The sequence below is a fragment of the Anguilla anguilla genome, chromosome 1, assembly GCF_013347855.1.
Source record: "Anguilla anguilla isolate fAngAng1 chromosome 1, fAngAng1.pri, whole genome shotgun sequence".
NCBI classification, from domain to species: Eukaryota; Metazoa; Chordata; class Actinopteri; order Anguilliformes; family Anguillidae; genus Anguilla; species Anguilla anguilla.
Window position 1 is genome coordinate 26,666,252 of NC_049201.1, and position 26,713 is coordinate 26,692,964.

The following is a 26,713-nucleotide window of genomic DNA, read 5'->3' on the forward strand; positions in this document are numbered from 1 at the left end:
AAACTCCACAAGAACGGTATGGCTCCTCAGCCAATATGGGCAAAAAGTAAGGCTAAGAGAACAATGGGCTTTCGGGCCATTCAGGCTCTGAAGACTAAAAATAGCTGATGACTGAATCACACAGTGGCTTCAGCAGTTACATCCTCTCAAGCTTTGACAGTTATATTGCGCTGCATTTGACGCCTACCCTGCCAGCAGGCTCTCTGGATTTCAGGCAGCAGGGTCAGGCAAGGTACAGTACTCTGCCCCTGACTCAATTTACATTCAGCCCAGTAGTGGTTAGTCAGAATGAGCACTCATTTTGAATTAAGCGCCCCTATAAACACCTCCATCGCAGCAGAGTAAAGCGAACTAGCTCGTTCCAAACAAAATTTCATCCTGAATGGAAGGGCTGCCATTTCACTAGCGAGTAAACACTTTGTTCAGGTTACTTGGTTAATCGGAATACCTCTCTGTCTACGCACGTCCGTCTGACTCATTCTGAAACAATGGTAGGTGTTCCTAAACACAACTGGTTTTAGGATAGAAATTGTGAGAGACTTGGAAATACCCTTGATGGTTGTAAAGACTTGAACAACGCCTTGTGCAAAATCATGTCAGAAAAGATGAAGAAGCTGGCTTCTGAAGAACCATTGGCCAGATAATGCACAGTTGGAAAGTTAAAACGAAAAAACACCTTTACAACAAGACTAACAACAGACAGAACACAGAGCGGCACAAGAGACTCCAGCCTAGCATGCTTTGTTCATTGTGAAATCATGGAAGAAATTATTGGAGGGAACAGCTTGCACATAGCTGCAAGCCCAAGTAGGAAGTTGCGGTTTTGTGCAAGTTTAAAATAGTTTTATCAGAGTCTATTAGGACATGTAAATGAGGAGCCTATCTGAAGGGGCTCGTGTAATTTAGCGGTCATATAAACTGTTTCTTTGAAATGTTAATTTGGAACCAATTCATCTGGAATGACCACATAGCCAGCATATAAACACTCACCATGTACTCCAGCCAGGTAGCACGCTTTGCTTTGCGCTTTTGTTTGCAGTTCTCCTTGATCAACACAAATTTTGTTTGCATTCATGCTATGGTTGTTTGACTTAAATTCACGCCCAGGGGTTATTTGTGTTAGTGCTCAGTCAGGAAATCTCTGGGCTCTACTCTTGGCACTGCAGGACTTCGTAATGAGAGATTTATGTATTATTTGTAGCGGAAATATGCACGCAGGATCGGTTTTTGCCATTGGACACATTTGCTGTAACACCAACTTCCACACACTGTTGCGCAGTTGCCTGAATGACCGACAGGCGCTGTCATAGTAACAGCTGCGTGAGCAACAACAGAAACGTATTGTTTGCAAAAAGTAGGTTTGCTCCACATTCATTTATAGTATAGTACAGCATTAACAGTCTATAGTGCAGTTTGTCATTTCACTTCCAACACCAGCTTCATGTCCTAATTACCAATACATTTGTGAAATTATTTTTCACAGCTGATTGTATATATATATTTTTTTATCATTCCTGTCTGTCTGCCCAGTTTCTAGCAGTTTCTTTCTCTTTTCCGATCCTCGCTGTGCCCAAGACTTCCTCTCAAGGTTAACTCTGGTCTAGAATATTTTTGGATAAACACTGCGAGGAGACAGAGGGGCCTCCGTGCATCTCAGGTCAACCTCCTTACCAGCTCAAGCTAATTGCCTTAAACCTTCCTGTGGGACTCATTAGGGACTTCCAGAAGTTTCTTGTTAATTTTTTTTTTCCGGTCATACCAGACCTGGCTCCATGCGGCAGTTCTCTATTTAGCAGCTCAAATGAAAGGACAACGGCTCGTTGACAGTTAGTGCAGGGAAGATTCACCAAACTCTAGCAGCTCCAGTGCCCCTGGAACAACACGGTTTGTGCCACCTAAACACTGTATGAAAGGGTGGCACGGTTTCCCCAAAAAGAGGAGTCAGCATGATGGGGCTGAAAAGATGGGTCCATATTTATAGTCAAAAGTCTGGTTATCAGGTAGGTTGGTGATCTGGCCCCCACCTACTCCACCCCGCAACCAGTAGTTGAAAAGGGAGGAAGCAGTATTACATCACATATCATTGTCACTGTAATCACTTAGGAAATCTCAATCCATAATCTTCACCTCTGTGGCAAAAAGGATTCACAAACACTTTCAAGCACACTGGCCACTTAAGGCATCGTACAGAATGAACCTCAACCCCAAATACAGGAAAGTATATAGCCTATACTTAGAACACTGCAATCCTCTGGGGAGAAAAATAAATAAATAAATGAAAATACTGTGGGGATATGAAACCTTTCAGAAGCTGAAATGGTTGTTTTCCACAGTAAATCACAGCTATACTTCACCACCGACTACCATTTACAGGTCCTCAGGTTAAGGCATCACATGGCAGCACATGTGGTCCCTGACATCACACGAAAGTAATGAATGTAAGTGAAAGCGGCACCCTGTTTGCTCTGTCATGGGACCAAGGTGCAGCGCTGTCGTTTTCCTTGACCTTGGCTTGCTGTGAGTGAACTCTCGACACATTTGACATTGAAGCTAATACTTAAAGTGATGTTGTAATCCCCCCCCCCCCCCACATATTTCAGCCTCGCTGTCTGTAAAACCAGCAACCTTGTCTGCATCCTCTCTGTACTGGTGGGGGGGGGGGGTTACCGTTTACCCTTTTGGAAACTGAAGAACATGTACTTTTGGTAAATGCGGTTAAGGGATTTCTTCCAACGGTTAAGACGAGAAAGTAAAGTTGCTACGTCTATGAGTGGAAAAGCACATTCCAGCATTTTGGTGGTATTTAACGGCAATTTTATTGTTTAAATACACTGATAGCACTTCAAGAACAAATCTACAGGATCACTGTATTGCATTTGTGGAAAGGAAGACTTTGCATCTGTTCAAACCAATGTTATTTATAGTATATCGCATGGTACTGTAGGTATGAATGAATACATTCTCAGAACAGCTTCATTAGGATGTCACGCTCATTTTATTTCCTTATAAATAAATAAGGCTCATCAATTTTAAATGGGGAAGTTTCTAGGTTGAAAAATGATACTGGTCTGATACTGATCTGACATGTACCGTTCAATCATTCTGGCCAAAATGCATAAGTGCCAGAACTGGCAATCCTTGTGATGGAAAAATGGAGTGGTCTATCAACGGTCCCCAGTTGTTTATCTTAAGAAGCTTGGGGTGGGGGGGTCAGACCTTTTTCCACCATTAAATGTGACCTTGCATCCAACAAAATTCAAGCGAAAGACAAAGATAATTTTTAGGAAAAGTAATTGAAAATAAAAAGCCCACCATACCCTGGTTGCTTAAGTGTACACACCCCTCAACTAATACTTTATGGAATCACCTTTTGTTTGTATTACAGTGGCAAATCTTTTAGAATAAGTCTCTATCATGTTCGCACAACAGAATTAGCAAATTTATCCCACTCTTCTATACAAAAAAATTCAAGCTCCATCAAATTGAGAGGGGATCCTCTGTACACAGTCCTCTGTAGGCCATTCCACGTGGGATTGAAGTCTGGGCTCCGACTGGGCCATTCCAACACTTTGATCTTCCCTTTTTGAAACCATTCCTTGGTGGACTTGCATGTGTGCTTTGGATCATTATCATGTTGGAGGGTGAAATTCCTCTTCATCTTCAGCTTTCTGAAGCCAGGAGGTTTTCATGCCAAAATATCTTGATATTGGGAGCTATCCATTATACCCTCTATCCTGAATATCCTGCCGGTCCCAGATGAAGAGAAGCAGCCTCAAAGTATGATGCTGCTACCATCATGCTGCACAGTAGGTATGGTGTTCATTGGGTGATGAGATGTGCTGTCTTTGCACCAAACATATCGTTTAAAATTAAGGCCAGAAAGTTCAATCTTGGTCTCATCAGACCATGGGCTCAGATGTTTTTTGGTGAGAGATGGCTTCTGTCTAGCCAACCTACCCGATAGGCCATACATGTGCAGAATACAAAAGATTGTTGTCACATGCAGGGGGGGCCAGTTCCTGTCAGAAATTCCTGTAGCTTTAAGGCTGTTGTACGCCACTTGGTAGCCTCCCTGGTAAGCTTTCTCCTTGTTCTGCCATCAACTTCGGAGGGACATCTTTGGCAATGTACCTGTGGTGCCACATTTCTCCACTTACAGATGATGGTCTTCAGGGTGTCCCATGGTACATCGAATGGATTCAAAATTCTTTTATACCCCTATACTGATCAGCACCTTTCAACAATGACATCCCATAGATGTTTTGGAAGCTCCTTGCAGGCCATGGCTATCCCAGTAGGACGCAACCAAGAAAACTTCAAGGAAATCCTACAGGAACAAATGATCTTTATTTGGGGTTATTCTAAATCACTTAATTAATGGCAGCTGTATGCAAATTAATTTAGACATCAGTTGGAATGTGACTGGTTAACTCTGAACACAGCTACAGCCTCCATTATAAAAAGGTGTGCAGACTTATGCAAACAAGGTACTGTAAGTCTTTATTTTCAATTCTTTTTCCTAAAAATAATTTGTTTTTTCCAATTGAATTTTGTCAGATGCGAGGCCTGACATGATTTATCTAGATTTCAGGCTTTACTTCACAAAAACCTGCAATATCAAGAAGGGTGTGTCGACTTCTTATATCCACTCTACATGTTCTGAGATCACATTTTAGTTTTCTATTTCAGTCAAAGAGAGCTCTCTGAATAGAGGATATACCGGTAAACCTTTCAGTAAATGAGAACAGGGGCATGTTACCTTTGGGCTTTTTATGCTGTGAGCATGAGGGGTGGAAGTAACAAACATTCCTCTATAAAAATAGAGTTGATGAAAGTGTGAGTGAATAGATAAATTTGCTGTTAAATGATAAAAAAATGAAGTGACATTACTGCAAGTGATTTGATAAGAACTTAAATGATGTGATTAAAATATCCTTGATTTGATAAACGAAAAAGCTCATTTTTATCATCACCACTGCTGCTCTGCTAATACACTGTTTAATGTTCGCATTAATTTACCATTTCTCCTTTAGTGTAAATTAGGCCTCCTGTCAATCAAAAGACCACGCCTACCAAATTTGATCACAGTTTTCTACTCTCGATAGCTGTTCTCCCACAGCTTTCAAACAGTCAATTTACTGTAATTTCTAACAATTCTTAAACATAGTGGCAGGAAGACAAAACAACAGGAACTTTGTGACTTACTATGAAAACTTTTATTTGTGCTCAGTCGTTCTAGTCACGATGTGAGGCAGTATCAAATTGTTTGGCTGCAGTCGTTCCTCGAAATTACACAAGCCAGTGGTATTGAAGTGAATCCTAGACTACTAGAGATAGTTTGGGACGTGGCAGCTGTGGTCGCAGCAAATGATTTGCCAACAGAAGGTTAGCAATTGGGAGCAGAGAACTTAAATTGAATTAAATGGGCGTGGCTTGTTGATTGACAGGAGGCACAATACACACAATAAATGACAAAAGGTCAGGCAGTGCGCACATTAAACGATAAACAGGCAAAACAATAGTGAATGACAAAAAGGAGGGGTTGCCTTTATCAAATCAAGCCTGATTAACTCAATTCATTCAAGTCTTCATGAAATCACTTGCATTTTTATCCACTAAATTTTTATCATTTAACTGGAACTTCATCAATTCACTTGCTGACTGCCAAGCACCCTCAAATTTTCTGGGTTGATGAGGCCCAATGTGAGATCTTTTCATGGAGCCCAAAATGCTGTCAGAGGCCTGTGCCAGGGTATTGTTTTGAAAGCATACCCGGGTATGAAAGAAATGATGCCATGCAACCATAGTATAAATAGGCTATATAAATCAAACTACTGTGAATAAGTCTCTGAGAACATTATTCTAGGAGCCAGGAAAAGGACTTTGACTGTGCGAGCAATGTCTTTTTCTGCAGCTGTTGGGAAGGGATCCTGTCAATGCGATTACCTTCTTTCTTGGTGAATATCCAACAGCACGCAAAGCATCCGGCAGCTTTGTCCGCTTTTGCGGCTCTACAGGGCAGTCACTTACAGGACAGCTGTCCCCTAAAACTTATTGAGGTTTCCTTACCTCCCAGGGGTCGCCTTTGAAAGTTTTTCAAACAGCTCGTCTGATTGGCCAATGCAAGGGAGAGCCCCCTGCCCTTGCGACATAGCGGACACCACATCCCCTTGAACTACACGTAGAAAGCTCCCTCAAACCGTTGGCGTGGTTATTTCACACCAGGATTTTGCCATGTGGCACTTGGGCGTGGGGGCCTTGTCAGACCCCAACAGCACAAGCAGGCAGTGTTGCCACTGCAACCCAGCACAGTTCCAACAGTGCTAATGCCCCTCTCAGTCACCATCTGGAAGGCTGTCACTGAGGGCAGGGCTATTAGCATTACTAATACACTGTGCTCACATGTGGAATTTACTCTGACCGGCAGCTTTGGTTACGAACTGTGGCTTCGCTGGCAAAAAGGTACAGAGATGAGTCAGAATGATAACGGCCAGAGGACAGTACTCCAAGCCCCGACAGGGGATGACACCTACACCCATGCCAGTGAAAGGGCTGGTGCTGGGCTGGCCCGGGCAAATAAGATATGAACTCTACGTTAATGTTTAACTAACTTTACAGCTCCAGAGATAAGCTGCTCGTGATAGCACTCAAGCCCCATTCACTTTCTCTCCGTTTCTAAGAACGCCCCAAATCATTTTTTCATCAATGAGCAAGTGGGAGTACACTGGTGGACTGCAATATCTCCCTCTACAAGACCATTAGAGATATTACCCTAGTTGATTAGTCCTTAACCACCTCTTCAAGGGACCAAATAAATGACAAAAAAAAACATAACTGTGTAGCTGTGTGCGTCTGAGTGTGTGTATACGTGAGTAACAGCGAGTACGCGTATGCGTGCACTGTATGTGATTTCAAAGCTGTAGTCTTTGCTCGTCGTGTCATTCTCCCCTTCAAGGGCTGGAGCAGACTGAACAAAAGCTTTTAAACTCTCAAAAGACTCATAACACGCTGTTTTACAGAATCACGTCAATGTTCCACACTCTGCCTACTTAATGCATTAGCTCACCCCTGATATCCTCATTGTGACTACATTAGTCTCGCTCTTAGTCACTGGGCAGACTGTGGACACAGTGGGCCCTGCCGTGAGGAGTTTTACAGAAATACGTGAGTCAACAACACACTGGTGTAAAGGTAAATGAATCTTACTCTAAATTGTGTGGCACTTTCATACATGTTTATCTTCATGACAGTTTTAAACATGTATTTAAAAGGCATTTATATAAGGCATTTTGCCCCTATTAACTATTACCATGGTCATGCCTGGTTACCCAAAGGTTACTGTAACTGTACTCGGGGTATAGGCTAAGTCATGACCGCCCTTAATAAGAGTGGTGTAAGGCAAGCTATGGTTACATGTTGAGCCATATACTGTTTCGCTTGATTGCGTGAAAAACTGGGTGGAGATACTCTACTGGGTACTGCCCCATGAATACAAGGAAATGAAATTTGAATTGCGGGACAGATCGGCATGGTAACAGTCCCAATGAAAGTGTGCTCGGAATTGCAGTCATCCAGTTCCCTTCCAGTTCAATCCAGTTTGTACTCTTTGGGGAGGGGGGTGGGGTCAAACATTAATTAAATCTTCGACCCCACTCCCCCTACCTCATTAATATTGATTTAACCAATTAACGATGCAATTAAGTCAATTCTAAAGATGCGCTTTACAGCCATTTTCAGTGAAGGGCACAGAAAAGCTCAGCAGATAAAATCAACAGCCTAACATAAAAGGAACAAATGGGCCTTATACAATGACCACAAGAGCATTGAGAAGATTGAGTGTTCTCATGCAATTGGTCTGTTGGCTTACGTCTGTGTGGCAAACACCAACCATGGACCCGCATTATGAAAAGTTCGGCAAATTTGCTTTGATGCGAGAGAGGTGGTTTACAACCTTTCCGACTGCAACCTTCCAGCTTTCCTCCCCTTATTGTTTGCACAAAGGATTTTGAGCTGGCTCAAAACTGTGAACTCCGCATTGTTTGGCCGGTATAATGAGAGGGGACAAACTGACAAATCCATGGCTGTTCAATGCAGTCATCAACTCCTCCCTCTAGCTCTCGCCGAGAGACTCCGCTGATTTACACTGAGGAGTTTGCTATGAGGATTTATCAGCTCCCTGCAATTTTTGTCATACTTCGTGCATCTGCCAATTGTAATACATTCATCACAGAAGGAATGAACTGGGAACGAGGGTGGATCCACTGCAGTTCTCTGTTTCTGGGAAACTGCCAAATGTTGGTTGCATTGTAAAACAACAGTCAGATAGTTTCCTTTTGATGTGAAACTATGCTTTGTTGTTTACCAAGCATAAAGCTATTTTACAAACATTTCGTAAGCCTTAGGCTACATGGCTATGGCTCGGGTTCATGTCTGAACAGAGATTCTTCTAAAGGGAAATAAATGTTCATATCTTTGCATTAAACACACCCTGACATGGTTATGAGTTCCTCTGACAGTTCTTTACCAAGAAAATATAACATAATTCACTCAGATCAATAATAACTACTTTAGGCATAAACTATCTGATTTGTGTGAAATTTGGAAAAATATGCCTAGGGAAGCCTGGATGATTGAACATGGAGGTGGCTCCCAACATCTTTTTGTTATCCATCGAACAGGCCAGTGAGGCAAGTAATGTTCTGATACACCTCAAATGCTCTTGAGGTGAAATGTTTCAAGAGAGTAAATCCTATTTATAAAGAATGCATTAAGAAAATTAATTTTTTAATATTTTTGAATGCAGGCACATTCTCCAATTGTCACTTAGGACTATTATAATACTGTATAACCATGGGTCAACATGGGACACTGTGATAACATATCTGCATTGTAAACCAAACCAACGGTATAAACTGTATACATATCTGTATACAATTTGCATACTGTATTGTGCCATCTTTGCAAATATTACAGTCTGTTTTGATCCACCATCCAAAAAAAGAGAGAGTACCAAACACCATTTTAGAGGAAACAGTCAAACTCTTCTGAAGAGACCAAAAATATCAGACCTCTTGAAATAGCCTACTTGATTTCCATCTGTAGCCATCAGAACTGTACCTTCAGTTATCTGCTGAAATTTACTTGTCAATTAATTCCATGTCAAATGTGAACAGAAAAGGATTTATGCCAGAAAATAACATAGCCCCCTAACTTAATCACAAATTTGAGCCAGTTAATGTGTGGAAATGCCCAACCAATCAGCCAAACTTATACCGTACATCCAAGTACTAGCTGGACTGCCAACCGTTTTATTACAATTAGGCCTTATAAGATCTACAATATCTAAAATTAGCTTGCATAATTTGGAGACAACATCCATGCAAACAGTTCGTGTTCTTTTAAAGCAGAGGTTGTCTTCGGTATAGTAATAGCCATCAGGGCCAGTAAACAGGCCAAATCTTCGATGGGCCAGAAACTCGAAATTCTAGCTCGCATGAGTCGACCAACAGACGGTCCACTTCGTTAAACCTAAAGTAGCCACTCTTCTTGTGCGGAGGCTAAAATGTAGCTTATGAAACAATAACCTCTTGTACTTCCAAGGATGCTGGGCGCTGATAAACGGTGAGAACGGGGAGCGCATCCATCGCCTGGCCAACACGGAGTCGAGTGCAAGCGAGGGCCGTGATAGGCCTGCTGCGAAGCACGTTGTGCCGTGGCCATCAAACACATTAATAATGTATGCTACACCTTTACCACTAGATATTACGCGTCAGCGGGAGAGAAAAAGGAAAGGAGATTATGTGTTTAAATAACGAAGTCCTCCAACAAGTTTTAATATTTAAAAGCATGAGTCCTACCAGTCACCGCTTATATGCATCTCCGGTGGTTCTTTTCTCGCAGAGAGGAACACATCCAGGCTACGCCATACAATCGTCTATATCGCATATAAATAGCCTAACGAAAGATCACGACCAATTCAGCAACAGAAGAAATTAGTGGGGTTTATTTTTTGTTTTCTTGGTGTTAGTCGAAGAAAAAAGCTCCAGCTCCAAGCGCTGTTGTCCCCGCTTTTGTATAATTAAAACTGCACATAGCCTACACAAACTGCACTGGTCGCGTCCCTTCATAGCAACTAGCCTATCTCCTCGGAAAAATTCTACGTTGTTGCAGGATCCAAAATGATGTTACTGCAATGGGAAGACAGTAGCCTAATTCATTGAGGCTGTTGAACCAGGCTGTTAGAAGTTCTCGATCCATATTCACACCATTCTTGGCATAATCGGTAGCCTGATGTTTAATTTCTTACACAACGTGCACACTAATTACATAAACAGCGACGCGCAAAACCGTGACTCTTGATCTCCAAAAACAAAAAATAACTTGCATGATTCTCTGTTTTAAAAAGCCAATTGGCTAACCTACACGCCGACATTCATCAAATTAACCAAATGCACCGCTATGTTTTTTTGTTGGTGGCAAATTGCGTCTAACAAAGCAAGGCTACCCATCAACTAGCTTCTATTCAAGCTGGTAGCTAGGATTTTCACAAACCGGTCCTCACGGCTCCGTTGGCTGGTGAGTAGCTCAGATTTGAGCAAGAACAACAAGCACAGAATCGCCTCCGTGAACAACAGAACCTTACCATTTCAATGAGTGCAATAAAAGGAGCATTTACATTGATTTTTTTTCATGCGTTAATGCGTCACCTCGCAATTTTCGTGACATTTTGCTACATAACTAATTGCAACGCGTTCATAACGGAGAATAGGACGAACTAGGCACGAACAGCCGTATCAGTTTATTGTTTCTAGAAAGCTGTAACGTTAGCTAGTTAGATTGTAGCACATTCTAGCCTGATTCAGCATTCATCTAAAGTAAAAAATAAATATTTTTAAACGAGCTGATTTTCCGAAACTGACAGAATGAAATTCTAACTGGACCACCAACGCCATCAAGCTGACAGCTATTTCGCCATCGTTTATCCCAGCAGAAGCGCAGGCAGCTAGCAACAGGCCGGGGGATGGAGACAGCTCACAGACGGTGTACGCATTCATTTCCCAAATAATCGGAGCGGGTGGATCGCTTACCTTTGCTTGACTCTTCAGATTCCTCTGGACAGTTAGATCCACAGATTCTAACGCTATTCAGCCAAAGGGTCCGGTGCTGTTTTAGCATAAAATCGGACGAAAGGCTCAGGCGGAAACAGGAACTGGGAGGGCTATAGCTTGGATGGTGACTGCTGCCTAGTTCCCAAGAAGACTCAAATTGACATGAGGCTGCAGTGCGCATGCCAGTGTCAGAAGCAGCCGCTATGAAATGCAGCCCCACAGCACTAGCGGTGGGGCTGGATTTCCCACACCGTTCAACCCACAGTGTTACAATAAATAAATACATAAAAAAAGTAATCGGTTCCACGGCGCAGTTAAGTCTAGTCGTCAGAAACATCACCAACAACTTAACCTCTTTATACGAGGTGACGAGCAACATTACCTCATATAAAGTCCCCTGTAAGATTCTGATGCAACGTAGCAAACAAAACATGTTCAGTATGAACCTCCTGCAGCATATAGGCCCCTATCAGACTTCTTGTCATGTCATAACAATCAATTAGTCAAATAATATAGTGCCTAATGTAGCCTATACGATAACTCTCACTGTAGGATATGCGTACGTTTCAGTCGTGAAATCATTTTTTAAAAATTTACATAACAAGTATGCCGATAAATTAAAAACTAAAAATCAGATTCCATGCCCGGGGATCGGACTGTATCGCGTTAATTAATTCAGTACCTGCCTACAGGGCCTCAACCCAGTCGTGTCTCACGTGCTCCCAGAGACCTTTCCCGTTAGCAGGGCGCCTGGAGCACATGACAGGTGCAATCGTAGCGGGACAGAGTGAGAGTTGTCTACCCATTAATTAAGTTTAGTCGCAGCGCTTGGTTGGGTACATGCTTGGTAGCCCTGACCAGGCTTAGTGTCACCTAAAATGACTTCTGCCGGGCAAACCTGCGAGCAATTGAGCTGGCTTATCGTTATCTGTCAGTCTCTATATTGTTTCTAGGTAGCCTACTCCACGCTAATTCAGCTTAGCATTATACTGCACTACTTGATCTGCGGAAGGCGACCACAACCCTTTCATATCCCAATCGGGTGCTAAGCAGTTTGGAGCTTACCAGTGAGGTATCATTAAAGCTATTAACGTTCAAAAATCATATCATTCAAACTATTAACGATTAGTTCACTCCCTGGCAATTTGCACCAACATGCACTCCCAGACTCTCCGGCTCTGGGTGCCTCTTTACACCATGACTAATATAAGTATTTACAACTCACAACACCCCCGACCATTCACACATAAAATATATTAAAATGGAAAAAGGAACTGAAGAAGGAAAATAAGTTTATCATCAATAATAAACTACAACTGAACTCCACGCATTAAACTTCCTGGGGTGCATATCATCTTGGCCCTTGTCATTTCAATGGAATGTCCATTCACTCTAAGTGGACTGTGGATCTTACTAACTGAGTCTGTCTTAAGCCACAGAATGAAAACCTTTATCCCAGTTTATTTAGCCAGGAGCCAAAGCTGGCGAGGCACCACTATTGTCATGCTAGTGCCATCCAGTGTTGAAAATGTGGTATTGTAGGGACTTTGACAAAATGAGCCAGTATAATGTAGATGCTGGTTGTCATTCCTGTCAATCTTTACCAATTAAGACTGTTGAAATTGTGTCTAAAGTCTTCCATATTTTTTCCCATAAACTTATTTTAATTATGTGCATGTTTATTTAATTGTCGTTTAAGAAAACTTGGGGTTGCAGGTCCAGGACTGGTAAGCCCTGCTATTGTTGAAACGAGAAGCGAGATCTTCAACAAGCTTGCAAGTCTTATTACCACCCATTAGAAGCTGGTTCCTTTCTACAAGAGACTGGCCCAAAATTCACAAAAATATATTAATTATAAAAATAGATATTAACTAAAAATCGCAATATAAAATATATACAGTAAGTCTCTAAACAACTATAAAAATGGTAGAGGAGTCGGTTGCTTTGCAGTTGCAATCAAAAACATAGCCTACACTAAAAATGAAATAATATTTAAAAACACAGTAAGACTGGTGGTAGTCATCAGTTGCTCATCCAGCTCCTTTGTGATCAATACATGGTCATTTCATTGGAGGGGACAGACCACTCAGTTGTGATGATGGAAATGCTACAGGTGATTAATTCTGGATCTAAGGAGACTTGGCACTTACTGAATTGTGGTAAATGTAGGCTACCCAATTTGCTACGTTGTACCCAAAATCGGAAATCGGGTATTTCAAAAGAAAGGTGCACTCAACACATGTGGTTCAGTGGTTCAGGAGTGTGGCGTACCAATTTCAGCTCTTGATGTCCCATTTTGATTGCGTGGGTACAGCGAAGATCTTTCGAAGCTGTTTTTGTATCTTCGGCGTGGAAAGTATGTGAAAGTGCCTGTAAAAAACATCTCGTACTGACCCGTTAGACGTGTGTACGTAAAACGCACGCGCATGCGTGTCACTCCGTGTCATAGCAACCGAGGAGGACAACATGGTGAGTGCCTGAAAAACGGTTGGCTGCACTGAACATCGTTGATAAAAATACGAAATTAGCTGTCTTGTACGACATTATTTACTACTCGTGCATGTCAGTGGCTACTACATACCACACCGGTTTCTGTGATTTTTAATAACTCACTTGCAAGCCAGCTAATCAACCTATCACTTCGGCTAATATGTGAATGCATTTAGCTTGAGCTCCTGGCATGAGCCCTGTGCTGTCATTCCAACAAAATGAAAACATATTGATAGCTAACGTAGGTTGAATTATCGATAGAAATATTATGATACGGCTAGTTAGCTAACTGACCAGCTGTCTACTTTGCTCGGTATGTATAGTTAAATTGCGCCGTCGTTTTTGCCCGACGTTTTACCGTCATTTTACTAACAAGCTAGCTCGTTTATGTAGCACTAGTCTAGTAGCTGCATGTCGTTTAGTTCAAAATACTGAGAACATTAAGTTAGACGAGGGGTGTCCAGTCTTATCCGAAAAGGGCCGATATAGGTGCAGGATTTTGTTTTAGCACAGTATTACGACGCCCGATTCAACTAACGACGTTAGGCTAAGTAACTAGTCTAACATGAACTTGTGAATCAAGTCGAACTTGATAAATAGAATCAGGTGTCTTAGTACTGGGCAAAAACAAAAACCCGCACCCACATCGGCTTTTTTCGCATAAGATCGGACGCCCTGGTTTAGCCAAATCTCCGAGGTCGACAGCTGGCTAGAATAATTTAGCGTTTTTGTATAACGAGAGTCGTTGATTGTTTGGTAGTTAAACGTGTTTTCTCTTCCATCTGCTTAGCTAAACCACATGTATTTTCACGAGAGTGTTTTTAACACTAACTAGCTTGTAACCTAATACCCATTGAACACAAGGCTTGTTTACTGTACATGTGGGACAATTGGAAGAATCAAGAGAGCTACGCTATGGATAAAACCACGTGACTTCTGACGATACTGAAATCCGAGGGCTACTGCATATTCATGATGTTACTCATAAAAGATGCTTGTATTTTTCCTAAAATTTTCTTCTGATACTCTGCCTGTGGTTTGAACATTGTTTAAATACAGTGAGCACCATAATTCATTGGACAGTGACACATCTTTTGTTATTTTGGTTCTGTACTCTAGCACCTTTGAAAGGGTACAATGACAATGAGGCTGAAGTGCAGACTGTCAGCTTTAATTTGAGGGTATTTTCATCCATATCAGATGAACCGTTTAGAAATGACAGCACCTTTTGTACACGGTCCCCCCATTTTAAGGTACTACAAGTATTTGTTGAATTGGCTTCACAGATGTGTTTCGTTAGGCAGGTGTATTCATTTGTGTCGTTAGTGAATGCAGAAGAGAGCTGTTTGTCTAGTCTTGATTCTAGACTTTGCAATTGCCTTTAGAGATTGTTGTTGGGGTGTGACAACATGAGGAAGACAGCAGTGTCGATGCAAATTAAGCTGGCCGTCATAAGGCTCAGAAATGAAAATCAATCAATCAGGAACATTGCAAAAACCCTGGGAATGCCCAAGTCAACAATTTGGTTCATCATTAACAAGAAAAAAACTGGTGAACTCAATTATTTCAAAAGACCCAGTAGACCGAGGAAGACCACTGTAGTGGATGACCGGGGAATGCTCTCTATAGTGAAGAAAACCCCCCCTGACAACAGCCCAACAAATCAAAAACTGTCCTGGATGCAGGTGTAGATGTGTCAAAGTCTACCATACATAGAAGACTACACCAGCAGGACTACAGAGGGTACCCTACAAGATGCAAACCACTGATAAGCCTGAAGAACAGAAAGGCAAGATTACAGTTTGCTAAAAAGCACTAAAAAGAGCCCCAAGAGTTCTGGAACAAAGTCTTGTGGACAGATGAGACAAAGATTACATGTACCAGAGTGATGGAAAGAGGAAAGTGTGGAGAAAAAAAGGAAATGCCCATGATCCAAAGCATACCACCTCATCCGTGAAACATGGTGGAGGGGGTGTTATGACTTGGGCCTGTATGGCTGCCAGTGGAACGGGCTCACTTGTCTTCATCGATGATGTGACTGCAGACAGAAGTAGAACAATGAATTCTGAAGTCTACAGAAATATTTTATCTGCTCAGATAAAACCAAATGCTTTCAAACTCATTGGACGGCACTTCTTCATGCAACAAGACAATGACCCGAAACATACTGCTAGAGCAACGAAGGGGTTTTTGACGGCCAAAAAATGGAAAATTCTTGACTGGTCGAGTCAATCACCGGATCTGAATCCAGTTGAACATGCATTTTACATGCAAGATGAGACTGAAGGCAAAAAGTCCCCGAAACAAGTAAGAACTGAAGATGGCTGCAGTACAGGCCTGGCAGAGCATCACCAGGGAAGATACCCCGTGTCTGGTGATGTCTACGCCTCACAGACTTCAAGCAGTCATTGCATGCAAAGGATATGCAACCAAATATTAAAAATGATTACTTTATTCTACATTATGTTAAACTGTCCAATATTTTTTGATGCCCGAAAATGGGGGGGACTATGTACAAAAGGTTCTATAATTTCTAAACGGTTCATCCGATATGTATGAAAATACCCTCAAATTAAAGCTGACAGTCTGCATGTCAACCTCATTGTCATCGTATCATTTCAAACTCAAAGTGCTAGAGTATAGAACCAAAATAACAAAAAATGTGTCACTGTCCAATGAATTATGGTGCTCACTGTATATCGACCAAGATTGTAATGGCCAAATTGAGGATAACCTATAAATCTCTACCAAAAATACTGCATGGGAATTGAGATGTATTGCATTTACTTGAATTGTTGTTTGAGATGGCTACTGCAAAATTTGTAAGACATTTTACTGCAATTTGTTGTGAATTTGTATCAATCAGTATTGATCTGTATCTGTCTTTATATAAGAAGGTGGTGAAGTTTTACACTGGAGAACTTTGTTTTATTTGATCAGCTGCAGTGTAGTCATTCATAAGAGTATTGTGAACATTGGAGAGAAAACGGCTAAAAATGAGTAAAATTGCTTGAGGCTGTGTTGCTTGAGGCATGGTTTGGGGGATATTAAGTTTATTTCGCGCTATAGTAGGTCTTTTGAAAGATAACTGATTTACACCACCAGTGTGATGTATTGACCCTGGCTTATTCTCATATGGGCTAGGGGAGTGCCCCTCTATGATGTGATCTGTGTGGATTCATGCCTTAACCATCACAGTTCAGAAAAGCTGTGTGTGTTAAAAGGGATGCAGTTCTTCCACAGACTAGTTCTCGAACTTTCTGATCATATGACCCACTTATTGGGTAGAAATCAATGATTGCCATGTTATTAAAATAAACATGTTGTTATATGGTATTAAAGTGATTTTGATGTATGGTAACACAACTGCGTGTACTCTAATAGTTCAGTGCAGTGTTTAATTTGACTGGTGTGAAGGTCAATAGGAAGTGTGCTACTGTATATACATTTATATCCAGTAAGTTACTTTTGCCCTGTGTATCTTTTGACCCATTCACTGTTTCCCATACAATAAATGTATCCAAAATAGACCCACAGAGGTGAGGACATGCCATAGCTAGCTAGCTATAGCCTATAGTTAGTACAGGTGCGCCGTGGGTCTGGACGGTTTCGTGCTTGTTTGATATTTAGTTGCATACACACCAAACACACCATACTTATGTATTCGTTATTTTTTTCTTTTAAATGTCGAAGTGACATATATCTGACTCTCGTTTCGCTGTGTGAGCTGGCCCTCCCCCCTCCCTCTCGTAGCGTATGTAGCGCAAAGTAGGGAGGACAGTACCTGAATGCGGACATAATTAAGACAGTCATCAAAAAATGCCAGGTTTTTCTAAATCTGTAAAATTTAGCCATTAGGCAGTGTTTCTTCAAAATGACATGTCCTCTGCCTTAACCAAGACTTCAAAGTTATCAACATTATTTGTAATTAATGTCAGCGTTCACCCAAGCCCTTAACTTTTGGTTAGAATTTATATGTGATTATATTATCCTCTAGATCATTCTGACAACATAGCGGCTTGTCTGTAACTGCGACCATTCCTGCAGAAATTGTTTTAGTTCCTGTGGAAGTCTGTTGGGTTCCTGTGGAAGTCTGTCGATTCTCTCTGGCGCCGGTACAAATTAATGCGAGAAGTGCTGCATACTTTGGAGACACAGCCAAAGTAAAAACAAATAAAGAAAGAAAATTTCCCTAACACAAAATATTAATAAAGTGCCTGAAAACTGAATGTAAACTGTCTGCACAGCAAAATTTAATAAGTTTAATAAACGATACAAAGAAACCACAAATAAATTCTCAACAGTGAGTTGCAAAGGGAACTGCAATGTACTATGTTAAAAATACCTCTGTGTCTGTTTGTTTCCAAGGCAAAAGCAACGACTATAAAAGAAGCTCTTGTAAAATGGGTAAGTGGTACTTTTATATTGTTTTATTTTTATTAACGTGCTTTGGGTTCAGTTGGCATCATCATATAGTTGTGTATGAAATTGTTGAAACGGCTGTACCTTTAGATGTATTCATTTCAGTATTTCATACAATTTCCTGTCTTGCCATCCATGGCATTAAATAGCTGCAAACACACACTGGTTGTATAGGTGCAGCCCCCACCTCTCGCAGCTTCTCGTATAATGGAACTTTAGAAAAAAGACTACGGCCATAAGCCACCAATCACCTAATGGGAAAGCTCATATTTTCTCCTGTCAAAGTACGGAGAGCAGTATAAGGAATATGAGACGCCAAGATGATGAATCTGCGAATGATTTTTTATGGCACCTCACATAATATAATAGTAAAATTGCCCTTGCGTGGTGACCTCACAGAATGGCCGTCTGCTGGGATCACCGAGTTAGGCTGTAACTTAGCTATCGCTGGCTTGGCAGGAGGAGAAGAGCGGCGAGAAAGTGGGAGAGGCGAAGGCGGTGAAGCTCTACGCTCAGACACCCCCCATTGAGAAAATGGACGCCTCCCTGTCCACCCTCACCAGCTGCGAGTGAGTGCGACCCCCCCCCCCACCCCCTCACCCCCCAACCCCCAGCTATGGTTCTGCTGGGTTTTCAGGCCCCTATGCGTGGTAACGGAAGCGCGGGGGGGCCCTCTGTGTGCCGATGCCGAGTTGTGGAGTTCCGCGGTAACGCCGCTGATGTTCTGTCTGTGTGCTTCTTCCCCAGGAAACTGTCACTGTCTACAAACTGTATAGAGAAAATTGCCAACCTGAATGGTTTGAGTAAGTATTGTCTATCTAGCTGTCTGTCTGTATGTATCTATCTGTCTGTCTAAATACAGGTTAGTTCATTTCTGTTCAGTGCAATTCAAATCAGACTTACTGGTTTGACTAATAGGAGATATTGTCAAGTATCTATCTTTATATATATATATATATATATATATATATATATATATATATATATTATGCTTGTGTGTATTTGTGTCTATTCATCACAGTTGAAAGAGTGATGAAATCAAATGTGGGAAATGGGTAAATAGATCCTGAATTCTATTTACTTGGCCTGAAAATAACTGTCTCCTCTCTTTCAGAAAATTTAAGAATACTATCATTAGGACGCAACAACATAAAGAACCTGAACGGACTGGTGAGTAGTGTCGCTCTGCCACTTCCTCTATTGGTGCCTGGTGCCCGGGGGTTTGTAACAGGGTTCTGTTTGTGTTCCAAAGTACGTACTAGCATACTATGTCAAGCATAAAGCAATTACATCCTGGTTGTCCATATCTATATATTCTTGAATGCTATTGGAAAACATTCTGGTGGTTTTTGACTGATAAATTATGCAGTGTGAACAGGATTTAAAAAAAATTTCAAACATACTTTTGCATCACTTTGCCGTGAGCTTAGTCAAATATTTGTACTGACTAAATATCTATTTCAATGCTAAGGTAATATTTCTAGTGAAGTTTGTTGAGAAATGTACTTGCTGGGGCCTCCGGAAAGGATAAGTATGGATAAAATACGTTCCCATGCATGATTTTCTGTCCTCCTAAGCACTTGAGTTTTGGGATAGGACACTGTGTGAGCCACAAACTTCGATAGTCCTGCACAATCTCAGTAGTGCGCAGGTACGCTTTTTAGAAAACGCAGCCTGTGTCATGAAGTAGCGTGAACCGTGTGCTTGTGGCGCCCCCTGCAGGAAGCGGTGGGCGACACACTGGAGGAGCTGTGGATCTCCTACAACCTGATCGAAAAGCTGAAGGGAATTCACGTCATGAAGAGGCTCCGGGTCCTGTACATGTCCAACAACCTTGTGAAGGAGTGGGGTGAGTGTCTGTCAACCGTCTTTACCGTTCTCCAGGGCAGGGGTTCTCAAACCATTCTCTTACAAGTCCCCCCAAAATGAACACCATGTGGCAGAGGACCCCTTGATCCAGGGCCCCCCAAACGTTTTTTATGATGCGACCCCAAATGAATGCTCTCACATTTACGCAAGTCCAACACTCCACCTATGCACAAGCCTCATTTAACTGTTGACAACACCATTTAGCTGTGACTACATAGCCGATATACCATGTTTCATTGCTTTTTTATGGGTGGGTTGTTACAGTGTTCGACATGTAGTAGCCTGCATTCGCATATTTTAAAGAGATAAAAACAACACTTTTTCTATTCCCCCCAAAAAATTTCAGATGACCCCATCCTCAAATCACCCCCATTTTGGGACCCCTGCCTTAATCTAAGGCCCATTAAAGATATTATTACACAGTATCATGTAGGACAGACATTAGGCTTTTTAGTACAATTTAAATATTTAATGCTTAAGGTGATTACAATATTACCAAGGATGTGAGGTGTTGGGCCAGATCCTGATAGAGTTGATTTTATCTTACAGTTGAAAATATGTAATTCACAAATATGGATAACTGAACGAAGTGTCCGTCATTTTGCCAAGAACCCTCGGGACTCTTGTATGGACTCCTTAGCTGCTTTTCCACCGCATGGTACCAGCTCAACTCGACTCGACTCTACTCGCTTTTGGTACCAGGTGCTTGTTTTCCACTGCAGATCGTACCCCTTCAATGTAGCTGGTCGTCATATTGACGCCGCATGAAACTGCCGTTTCTGACCAATCAGTGGTCTGCAGTGTTTCGCGTCACCTTTTGGTATCGCCTCAGCTCGCTTGGAACCTCGACGGAGGTGATACCATAAAAAGTACCAGGTACTATCCACAACTTTTGCTTGATGGAAAACCACGAAAGGCGAGTAGAGTAGAGTCGAGTCGAGTTGAGCCGGTACCATGCGGTGGAAAAGCGACTCTTGAGAGGTCCCTGGACCCCAGGTTGACCCCAGGTAATGAGAGATGTGGCCACGTTGTGCGTGTGGACGTAGGGGAGTTCCAGAAGCTGGCGGACCTCCCGGCGCTGGTGGACCTGGTGTTCGTGGGAAACCCGCTAGAAGAGAAGTACTCCACCGACGGCAACTGGACAGAGGAGGCCACCAAAAGACTCCCCAAACTGAAGAAGCTGGACGGTGAGATGCGCCGGAAACTTCCGCATCCTCTGACTAAGAATACTCGCTTACCGAGAATTGGTAATGGAGGGAGGGGGCACTAACAAAAGTACATTTGGTTCTCTGTATACAAGTGTTATCAATAATTTAAATTTGCCCATAGTTGTTTAGCAGATGCTCTTGTCCAGAGTGGCTTACAATGTAGTGCATGGCAAAACCGTAGATGAACACTTGTATATAAAAACAATACTGACAATAACAATTGAAAAACGTGTTATAGTTTCATTAAAAAAATACAATGCAGTAGTAAATGCAGTCACACACCAGTGCTGTAATTATGGGAAAGTAGTAATATTTTCATTACCTGTGAGTATTTGTTCCCCAGTCCTCAGTAAGCCATTGGCGTTATCTTTGTTAGCTAGACGGCATTAATGATAAACAATCATCCTGTTGTTATTTGAATGACATCAGTTGAGATTCAAAGCCAGCTGCTTTATTTGCAGTGTCATAAACCGTACTAGCAGCAAATATTTTATGTGCAGACCTTTCAGCTACAGATGAATGTTTATACCTCAAGTCTTAAAGAATTACAATTCCAAATTTTTAGTGCTAATGCAATGTAATTTGTAAATCCTGGCGAATGAACACTTTACATTCTGGAACTGAATGCAAATGGAAGGAAACTCATAAAATAATACAGCTGAAATGAAGCAGGGTTTATTGTCACTGGTGTATCGATCTGTGTAGCGCTGGACCTCGGCTTCATCGTTTCATTTGTAAGGGTCCTGCGTTTGTCGATTAACGTAATTCACCAACCGTGTTATGTCACTGATGGAATCAAATCCAGCTCTGCAATTTATTTAGCAAAACCCACCAGTGCTGTCCCAAGGGGGGCCCATACAGATTAGGTCCATTAAATCTATTTCTTAGGTCGTGTGACCAACAGCAACAAATCTCTATCTCTTGTTTAATAAGATTTTTTTTTTTTAATGGTGCCCTGCAGCCATCAGAAGGAAGTATCAAAAGGTCTATCAAGTTAGCCACAGCTTGAGAGGCAGTTTAACAGAATTTGCATTTCAATTTCTGTCCTCAGGTTGTCGTACATCAGTTTCCCAGTTGGGGAGCTTCTGAGCATTTTATAGATGCCAATATCAAACGCGTCCGCCTCCGGGACATTTTTAACCCAGATATTACCAGTCAGCGTGTTTCTTATGCTTTGTTGGTTTTTTATGAAATGTGGTTTTTTTTTTATTGTCACAAATCCTGCCAAGATATCCTGATAATCACAGCTGTGTAGTTTCACAGGGTGAGTTAAGGTTTGAATTAATTCCTGCACAATAGGTCATGGTCACATTTGAAAGTGAAAGGTGAAACTGCAGGACTAAAACAGTCACTTTGTGATTTGGATTTGTTGTTATGATTTGTTAATCTTGCTTGTCGTAAGAGTTGTTAGGCATTCCTACCATGGAAGGTGGAGCTAGCTTTTCACTCAGCTCTTTCTTTCAGGTAACCCCGTGATCAAACACGACGAGGATGAAGGAGAAGGAGAAAGTTAACGCATTCCATTTTACGTTTTATTACTGTTTACAAAAATATTTTTAAATCTGTGGTTTTAAATGGGTCAGGCACCAGCAGTTTGAAAAAACACTCCGTAGTTTTTAAATTTTTTTTTCCTTACAGATTTTGACATTTATAAGCTCAGCTCTCTGACCCAGAAGTCTGACTTAAGCTCTACACAAGAGATACAGTGGTTTTCTACAACTGTGAATCATTCCATGTATCACAAAGGCCCTTGCGTATTTGAACAGAATTAACTGCACAACAAGATTAAGAAATAATTTAAAATACTGAATATTTATGAAGTCAAATATCTGCAAACAATTAATATACTAGGCGTCATTGAAATTATGTTGCTACAGAGAATCTTTTTTTAGAACATACGCAAACAGTTAAGCAAAATCAATCAAATCAAAACGCACAATGTCAAGCTGTACGTATTAAAAAAAGAAATAGGTTTATAATCAGTGTATGAAGAGGATTTCTATGATTCATTTAATCAGTTTTCTTGGTAAAGGATAATGCCGTAAACACTGGAAAAACAACATAATGATTGGTTATATCAATATAGTCTATATTATGACACGTTTATGTGAAAAGTAGTGATCATTCATTGAAGTACAAAAATAATCAGAGTGCATTCACAGAGTGCTCTCTGAAATCATTTATATGAAATCTTTTAATAGACTGACAATAGGCAGCTTTTCCAAATATAATTACCCGACAACTTGCTAATAGTTGCAAAAAATCTAAGCTTTTGTAGTTGCGAGTTAATCATAATATGATTATTTCAAACTGTTCTGAGCCGTTGTAAAATAAGTTCTGAAAAGAGTTCTGAACTGCTGTGATGCTGATATAATTTGTTTTGTAGCAAACAAACGAAAATATCTGTGGAAGCAGACGGTGAGACATTGGTCCTTAGAAATGTATTTTCCCTCCTGGCACCCTGAACCAAGAGAGCATTGTGGGTCACGGGAGTCAGTTCTTTTGCTTCTCAGTCTTTTTCAGGACAAGCGATTAAAACGAGTAATGAAGTTGCAGAACTGAGAGATGGAAGCACTTTATGAATACACTGCAGTATTCCAGTGTATTTCATACCATTCCGCACACATATTCTATGGTAATTATTTGAAAATTGAAATGAAATGGAGTGGTTTCTGTTAGATATTGCTCCAGTGACTTCCTGTATATTAGTTATGTTATTATTACGGTTTGCTTTATTTTAATTTATTATTATTCTCTTCGTTTTGGGTACGTACAGTTCTATTAACCAGTATCTTCTGTTCTGAAGATGGCGGTTTCATGAAATGCTGTTTTCTTTCTAATTCCCTTTTCCCCTTTCCTCTGATGAATTGAGTACGGAATAATGAATGATGTATGATTTTTATTGATTTCTGCAACTCATTCTTGTTTGCATTTCTGGTATCTCTTGACTTGAGTCACATGGTTTTATATCTTTACTGTATATATTAGATATATTATCTCCAATTAAGAACAAACAACACTCAAAATAGATGAAGTGTGCCATTATGTGCTAAAAAGTCATTTCTGTTCAAGTACTACACACTGGAAAAAATATAATGAAGTAAAAATTCAAATACGCATGGGTCATTTAAACCTTGATGCACTATTGGTGTAATTATTTTTATATTTAATGAATTTGTCTGCTGAAATTTGTATGTATGATATACATATTTAAGAAGGATCAGCAGACAGCAGATCTGTCACAGAGCTGGGCATACTTGTATACCAAAATAGTACTTTTTCTACAGAATGGCCCTCACCATGGTGGTAATGTTAATAGGATTTCTTGAAAAGCACATTGGTGGTACTGCTTAAAAGTAATAGCTTATTTAATGAGGAAAAAACTAGGCAGTAAAATATCTGCTTGACCAATCAGATTATTATTATTATTATTATTGTTATTATTGTGCAGCTGCATTCCATTTGGGTAGGTTTCAGACTTCAGGTACTCACTCCAGATTCAGTATGGTAGGGCACACTTGCACCCCTCTCTCTTACCGTGGTGCTGTTTTCTGAGGGGGAAAATGCACACTTAGCGTTGATGTAGCATGAATCACCGGATGACCTTGGTCTCTAAAAATCTGGGATTCCGTGATTTACTCGGGCGAGGCACCGATGAGGTCGCAGCGTTCACAGCGAAGCACACTGGCACAAGTCTATCTCCAAATTGTATCATGTGAATTATGCATTAGGTCAGCCCGCCACTCAAATCCCTTTCACAGTGAATTTGTCAAATGTCAAATCCATTGTCGGCATTCTGTCAACCACTCAATCGAACATAATTAACTGAGAATGGGTCTGGGGCAAGAACTTGCATTAACCATGTTGCCCCCGAACCAAGCTTAGGAAGCACCGAGTTCTACTGCATTCTAATAGACTTGCTTGATGACATTTGCATATCTAATGTGGTTTTTGCTATTATAAATTTTAAACGAAGGGTATCTTCCTCTATCGTGCAAGAAATTGGCCTGTGACTACTGGAGACTGTGCCTAAGTGGAGCAGTTAATTGCGTGAAACAGAGCACATTTATTGGATCATAATTGGAGAGGCAGAGTACAGTGTATGCAGCTGGGTGTCAGCTGATCTTCAGGTTTGACCTCCAATTGCGTTTCACAGTAACGACGGCTCTCAGTGACCTCCTCCTGGCACCCTATTTGCTGTTGCTGTCTAAATTTTCTGAAGTTCTGTATTAGCCTAACATTGTACATTGCAGCTGCCAATTCTGTGGTACGGGGATCACTGCCCTTCGTAGGTTTACCCTCTTGCTCTGGACTAGTACCCACTGGCTGCATTCTTGTTGCAATCGAATTGTGTCTCAGTCTCATGCCAGTGTCTGTAAAGTTTTGGCCTGTCTGAACCTGGAGGCTGACCTGGTTTTTGTTTTTGGCTACTAAAGTTCTAGGGGAGCATCAGCTCAATCCAGAATCCTCGATCTTCAGTAATTGGAGTGACTTAGTAAAATGTAAACAAAAAACAACTAAATAAAATAAAAAACCACCATAATTTTCTTTTCATTTTTAAATTGGTCATTGCCAAAATAAAGGAACACCAAAAACAGTATTGCTGTCTATAAAGTTTTCAATGGACTGTATTTTATCAAACAGACTGCTCACGGTCTAGATTGACATTTGAAGTCAACTGATTCAAGGTTACTCATCGGTTTTAATTTGCATCTTGAACCAATGCACAGACAACATGTTTGAGGAGTATGTGGTTTTTGACTACAATTGCTGCTGGCTGATGATGTCTTTACCTCATATTTCCATGCCAACATCACTTTTCAGCTGTTCCTTGTGAAATGTGCAGTCTTGGTCACTGACACACCGGCCACATGTGCCTGAACAACCACTGAGATCTCTTCCTCTAGCCATGGTAGCAAAGGCAACTACAGAATTCTACAGTATAAACAACTGTGAGCATACTGGGATGTTATTTGCTTAATTAACTCAGGAACCACGTCTGTGTGGGAACACCTACTTTCAATATACTTTGTATCCCACATTTCCTCTAGTGTTCTCTTTGTTTTGGCAGTTTCCTGTACATAATTGCCCTGAAAATAAAACTAATTAAAAATAAAAATAATATCTAATTAGGAGACCAAAGTATTTTGTTTAGTTTAAGCAAATAGGTGATTGATAGAACTTTGTTGGGTTTGTGAACCCTTACTCCCACTGGTTTGGCCCAATGTACTGTATGTGCTCAGACCATCATCATTTGATCAACAGTTGACAGAAACTGAAAGTTTATGTGACAAGAATGCAGCCACTCAGTCCAGTCATCCTGCAGGAATCTCTTCTTAACATCCTTGTAACTTAAACACTGCGGTCAAAGTTCATCAGGATATTTTTCATATGTACTTTGTTGCTTGTGACAGAAAAATAAATATACTGTATGCCTTTTAGGTTTAAACATGACCATGATTATATTTATAAAATGATTTTTACTTTTTGTCTGGGATTTTAATTGATAGGTACATTTGTATAAATTGATATAACAATTCAAGTTGGACTAATTTGTTAAATGGCTTATGCAATATTGAGATTAGATATGTTTGCATTAAAGAATGTTGAAAGCAT

The 26,713-nt window shown here is 40.9% G+C and overlaps 1 protein-coding gene and 1 long non-coding RNA gene across 2 annotated transcripts in view; one reads left to right on the forward strand and one right to left on the reverse strand.

The window, feature by feature from the left end:
• Positions 1-11,326, reverse strand: part of LOC118211617 — a 31,059-nt gene extending 19,733 nt beyond the window's left edge. Inside the window, exon 1 of the long non-coding RNA XR_004762040.1 lies at positions 11,088-11,326. This is a non-coding gene — a long non-coding RNA (uncharacterized LOC118211617). The remainder of the gene's footprint in view (positions 1-11,087) is intronic.
• Positions 11,327-13,514: 2,188 nt separating this feature from the next.
• On the forward strand, positions 13,515-26,713 carry dnal1 (dynein, axonemal, light chain 1). The gene is made up of 8 exons (XM_035388956.1): positions 13,515-13,577; positions 17,967-18,005; positions 18,480-18,589; positions 18,768-18,823; positions 19,135-19,190; positions 19,743-19,869; positions 20,936-21,076; positions 22,562-26,713. Exons 1-8 carry the CDS (start codon positions 13,575-13,577, stop codon positions 22,609-22,611), a joined length of 582 nt encoding a protein of 193 aa, XP_035244847.1. The 5' UTR covers positions 13,515-13,574; the 3' UTR covers positions 22,612-26,713.